General features: G+C 44.5%; 1 protein-coding gene across 1 annotated transcript in view; it reads left to right on the top strand.

Annotated features, from left to right (window-relative positions):
• The window catches only part of LOC146839215 (uncharacterized), a 139,747-nt gene extending 133,636 nt beyond the window's left edge, over window positions 1–6,111 (top strand). Inside the window, exon 4 of the mRNA XM_085600019.1 lies at window positions 5,738–6,111. Within this exon, the coding sequence (XP_085456145.1) occupies window positions 5,738–6,111 (374 nt within the window). The remainder of the gene's footprint in view (window positions 1–5,737) is intronic.
• Window positions 6,112–6,383: the final 272 nt, after the last annotated feature.

Consider the following 6,383-nt stretch of genomic DNA (forward strand, 5'->3'; position numbering starts at 1 on the left):
GTATTGTCGCGCTTTTACCTCTTTCCCCACAGGGACATCTTGTTCAAACAATGACTGTTGACAATCATCATTCCTGAAGGACAATACAATCGCAACTGCTTTATCTACGTCGCGACCCACAATTGTACCAGTTCCAAAATCAAATCTCACTCGACACAACTCCTGCGGGCTTGGATTTTTACCATTATCCTCCAATTCCTCACAGAGGATTTCGTACATTTTCTCAAACACGTACCTCTGTTTTGAAGCATCCCATTGGTGAAAAACGTTAACAACTGACCCCACATCATAGAGTGAAGGGAAAACTATCCACCTACGCGCCATATGATCTATTACTTTTTTCTCATCGGGGTTAGGCAGTTGACTGCGCAATTGCTTACGCTGTAAACCAGGAGTCGCACTAGATGACTCAAAGAGAGGCGACATTAAATTAGTGACTATATTAGCAAGACGTTGTCGCGCTGAAGGAGAAGTTGAGGCGAGAACAGGGGGATAAACAGAGGGAAGAAACGAGGATGTAGAAACAGGTACTTGAGTAGTGTAAGGAAGAGTGTCAGGGGAGGCAGCTGCTGAACTAGGTAAAGTCGCAGGAAGCGCGGGGGCAACTGGTAACACAACTGGCGGCCCTTGAGAGGGCTGCGCTGCAGGGACAGGAGCCAGCTGCGGAGCAGCTGGCGGCTGTGGCAAGGCTTGCGGCACATTAACTGGAGGTGGCATATTCACAAGCTGGGGAGGCGCCGTGGCATTTTGAGCATACGGGGGTGGCGAACTCAGAAAATGCGACATCAGGGGATCTTTCTCCTTTTCTTCTAACTCATTCTGTTTGGAGTGCGGTAAAGCCGGGTAACATTTGTCGATCCCTAGCTTACGCTGCCTGTGCAATTGCTCATTCATTTGTTCCTCCTCATTGTCTTTAAATTGCACAGCTGCTTGCATTACTGTCATACCTTTTTCTCTCTTATTCTTTTTTGCTAGCTTAATTTCCTTCTGTTTGGCTTCCTTCCGCCATAAGCGGAAAGAATCAAACATCGCCGGCCGGGCTTTCTTTTTAAACAATTTCACTTCCAAATTATCTAAGATATCTGTATCGAAACTACCATTTTGAGGCCATTTTAAAACACCGTCTTTTCTGGTGTAATGGATCCATACTTCGTTATATGCAATGGGGCCTACGCCATGTTTTACATAAAGCTCATAAGTTGGAGTTCCAATTGGAGGAACCGGACATGATTCCTCCAACTGGAAATCCCTTCCACAACCCAAACAAAACAATCTACCAAATACACTAGAACCAGGCATCTTCGCTCACTAGTCCAGATCCAAACTTCAAAGGATTATCGATTACGATAGTCTCGTGAATACACGAGTCCTCTGGCTTTGGCGTTTGCAAACTCCAAATCTCCAAATCAAAGCGATCCCGAAGGATACCAAAACAAATTGGGAGACGCTCCACTTATACTTAACTGAATATTGATGATCGATGGCGTCACCAGAAGACTCTCTCGATTGTTTCGCTCTACCAAACTCGTCAAGGGTCCAAAACAGGTCGATTAATCAGGGCAGCAGTCCTTCGTAGCCGTCTGGACGCGGAGAACCTCGCAGAAAAGACTTTTGGACCACGTCGACATGCAGGGGTCGATGAAGTGGCGGCCTTCCTCCGGAATTTCCACACGAAGCTCCTCACGAACCTCTGGCTTGGACTGGTACCGCTGAAATCGTCCCGAGTTGGGCGCCAAACTGAAGTACTGGGTATTTTAAGCCCAGAGGTGCAGGGGAACACACCCTATGACTTCTGGGTTCTTCCTGTTTCAGACCTACAGAAACACAGAGTCTTCTGGGTGAAGTCAAAGATTTGTTTATTGGCTGCAGACCAATTACAGGTATCCTAGAAGTACAACAGCGTGTATGTTCTCAGGAGACTGCTGAAAATCACAGAAACGGGTTTCTTCTTAAATACAGATTTTCCTGCTTCAGGCATACATTCCTAGGTTTATGATACGGCAATATACAAGTATACATTACAAACGAAAAAGCAGAGTCATGATGACCATCCCACATTCCGGTTAAGCCAGCCCACAATTATTTACACAGCAAGGCTCAGATCCCACATCAGATATCGATAGGCCCCAATAAACTCGGGCAGCTCCTGTTGATAGAAACAAGTCATAAAGCAGGAACAGTCAGGTGTGAAAGAGATTAGCCGGAGGCTTGTGTGGGATGAAAGGGTTTTATGGTGTGTCAAGCCCTGATGCTAATCACAGGTGGCCAGGGGACGGGGTGCTCATGAGACCGGACTGACCTGGGGCAGCGGAGCCAGCTGCCCAGGTCACAGAGAAGTCAAAGGAAAGCACATGTACTGTGAGGCCCGTATTTGCTTCATTATAGCCTATGTGAGGGCAACCATAAGATGGCCACCGCTCCAAGATGGAACCCGCGTAGTAATGTAAAATAACGTGTACACAGTGCATTCATAGCTAGAACGTTATACAAAGCACTTGTACATACCGCATTAACCATTTGCGGTTCGCTAATACCGGGATAGACAGGGGTAGGGCCCTGTCCCCTACGCGGTCCCAAATATTAAAGTACGACACTCCTCACAATTTTCCCTGGTGAGATGAATGTGTCACTGCACAGATGGTCACACCTGATGTCTGCACTGACTCTCCTGAACATCTTCCTTTGTGAGGTAAATGTTTCACATGACTTTAGAGAGGGTCACACCAGGTGTCCGCACTGACCCAACTCACTATGTTCCTGTGTTAAGTGAATGTGTCTCATGACTTTAGAGAGTGTCACACCGGGTGTCTGACACGCTTCAACATCTTCCTGTGTGAGGTGAATGTGTCACTTCATAGATGGTCAGAACGGGTTTCTGCGCTGACTCGCCACTCTATCTTCCTGTGTAAGATGAATGTGTCACTTCAGAGAGGGTCACACCGGGTGTCTTCTCTGACTCACTTCACCATCTTCTTCTGTGTGGTGAATGTGTCACATGACTTTAGAGAGGGTCACACTGGGTGTCTGCACTGACCAGCCTCACCATCTTCCTGTGTAAGATGAATGTGTCACTGCAAAGAGGGTCACACTGGGTGTCTGCACTGACTCACCTTACCATCTTCCTGTGTGAGGTGAATGTGTTACATGACTTACAGAGGGTCACACCGGGTGTCTGCACACAATTAACATAATTATCAATTAATTAATTAATATTTATTATCAACTAATTATTAATTAAAAATTCATACAAATCTGATCCGGGACAGCGCATACGCAACATTCGCACGGAGTCAGGCTGCTTTTTACATACCAGCAAGTACGATTCGTACCGACAGCACTCCGGACGGCAATATTTTTACGGGACCCAAAAAGTGCCGGAAAAGCTAAGTACGCCGCGATGCGGGAGGAAAAGGGGGCCCAGTACGCGCCGTACCCACATCCCTACACGTCCGCACCGTACCCCCAGCCCCCCATGTATGCACCGTACCCCAGCACCCATACGTGTACGCGCCGACGCCCACCCCCGTATGTACGGTGCGTACCCCCACCCCCGTATGTACGGTGCGTACCCCCACCCCCGTATGTACGGTGCGTACCCCCACCCCTGTATGTACTGGGGGTACGCACCGTACATACGGGGGTGGGGGTACACACCGTACATACGGGGGTGGGGGTACGCACCGTACATACGGGGGGGTGTTCGGCACATATGCTGGCACATGTGTGGACGTCACCATGGTTGCTATTGATGTTCGCTCCGTACGGTGTTTTTTCCATACGGTTGTACATTTGGACGGACGGGACGGATCGTACTTGCGCGCTCGGACTTAATTTTTACGATTTGTATGTAATAATGTATGGGGACGTGTCGGGGACTTTTCCCGATCCGAGGATGTGTCGGGGAATTTTCCCAATGCGATTCATATGTTGTTTTTCACATACGAATCGTACTTGCAGGTTTGTACGGGACTTATTCGATTCGTACGTAAAAAAATCCAGATACGATTCGTACGGGGAATATTTTTTACGGATCGGAATCGGCACCCAAATGTATTTAAATTAAATGTAATAACTACTAAAAATGTAACACATACATTAAAAAACATAATCAACACTTACAAAAATGTTACATCACATATATTTAAATAAATACTAAAATACATAACACTAATTAAAAAACGATATTTTAAACAACTGTATTATTGCAAATGATATTGACATCTACAATTTAAAATTCGATATTACTTACGTTCATATCGATATTTTTACATTGATATTCTTGGCGCCGATATTTCCATGTCAAGATATTTTAAACCTGATATTCTTGCCTGTCGATTATTGCAACTCGATATTTTGTCTAAACACCAGATGAAATTGGTATGAAAGAATTACCTCATAAAGATATTCAAATCTAGCAAGAGTGGGGAAACAAAACCCAAGATTATAGAAAGTAATGATATGGCTAAGGAGATAAGGTGTATTGTATGTTTTAAATGTGGTGAAGTGGGCCATTATGCTAATGACAGAACATGTCCGGCTATTGGACAGTTCTGTAGAAACTGCAAAGTTTAAGGGCATTTTGCTAAGGTTTGCAAAAATAGAATTCACAATGTTAATAGTGGAGCCGGTAAACAGAGTCAGAGTAGAGAGGCGAGACAAGACGAAGAGCCTAATTTGGAGGAATATATACTAGGTGAACCCAAAGACAAGGACCAACATAGGGGCATATCAACAACAACCGGCGATAATTATCGCAAAGCGCACTTAGCGCTTGGATAATTATCGCCGGCTAGCGTGAATTTTTATCGCTGAGATAGCGTGCTATTAGCAACGCTTATCTCAATAGCGAGAAAAATCTACACGCTAACAGGCTAACGTGAGATTATCGCTGGAAACCCAACGATAATCTCACGTTACCTTGTTGATAGGGACAGGCAAACTTAGCCATGATATCCTCCTTCCATAGGATATCATGCCTAAGTCTGAAAATTAGCAGACGTAAAAAAGCAGCGTTAACCGCGGTTAGCGCTGCTTTTTTTGTCTCTAACAGGGTTAGCGACATTCTTGATAATAGGAGAAATGTCGCTTAGCGACATTTCTCCTATTATTTTACTCTGGTACGCCCCCTTTGCATCTCATTAGAGATGCAAGGGGAAGCGTAGAGTAAAAGGGTGCTAACATGCAAATTTGCGTGTTAGCACCCTGTTGTTGATAGGGCGCTAGTTTTATCTCTGCTTTTTTGGCTTTTAAAGCCAAAAAAGCAGAGATAAATCCCTTGTTGATATGCCCCTAAGATCATTAGTAGGTGTAGCAGAATATTATACTTAATTTATTCAAATTTTTCAAATAAGACTGTACACATGAGAGAATTACTAAAGATAACGCACATGTTTGACTGGAGCAAAGAGTACAAGTCTGAATTCAGCAATTAAACAAGAATGCATTGCCAGTGCACCCACACTAGCACCATTGACACCCATTGTAAGACTATCATAGCAACAGATGCCAGCAATGTGGGTCTGGGTGCGTTGCGAATGCAAGAAAAGGATGGAAAGGGGGTAAATATAGCTTTTGCTTCCAGGCCTTCCAGGGGCGCGGAGAGTAAGTACTCAACGTCAGAAAAAGAAATCATTGTTTGCTGGTGGGCAGTTTAGTATTTTTGAAAATATGTATATGGTATGGAATTTGAAAGTAGGACAGATCATTGTCCGTTAATTGATTTATTTTTTACATGCAGGTGTTGGAGGGCTACACAAAGAGCGGCAAAACGGCAGTATAGATTTGCATCCTCAGGTAAAATACACTCTGGGAGCCAGTGATGTCCTTGCTGATTGTTTATCAAGGCCACCAATACACATCAGTGATGGATTGCAGTCAGGTGATTCTGATATGGCTAGAGTAATATCGATTTATGAAATTCCGGAAGGGTTTTTAGCTGAAGATCAATGGAGGGAGGCTCGTGAAGATGGTACTGAGATGCAATCAGTGCTAAAGTACATTAAATCTAGGTGGCCAAAGAAAAATATGTTAGATGAAAATGTATTAGCATATTGGCATGTGGAGCGCGAATTGTCTGAATTTAACGGGATGTTGACATCCAGGTATGAGTAGCATGAAACAGAGGGTAAGATGTGATTTTTGGTGGCCTAGTGTGGACAGGGAGATTGAAGGCAAGGTAAGATTGTGCATAGAATGTGCAACAAATGATAAATCACAGAAAGCTTTTAAATATGAGAAAAGTCCCATGACAAGACCCAGCAGAGTTTGGGAGAGAGTATCGCTAGATATTGCAGGGCCTATGTGTTTAGTCAAATGTCCGGTGTTTTGTTTAGTTTTGATTGAACAACTGTCCTAGTGGCCGGAAGTGAAGTTTGTCAATCAGG

Source organism: Triturus cristatus, chromosome 4_2, assembly GCF_964204655.1.
Source record: "Triturus cristatus chromosome 4_2, aTriCri1.1, whole genome shotgun sequence".
In the NCBI taxonomy this organism is placed as follows: Eukaryota; Metazoa; Chordata; class Amphibia; order Caudata; family Salamandridae; genus Triturus; species Triturus cristatus.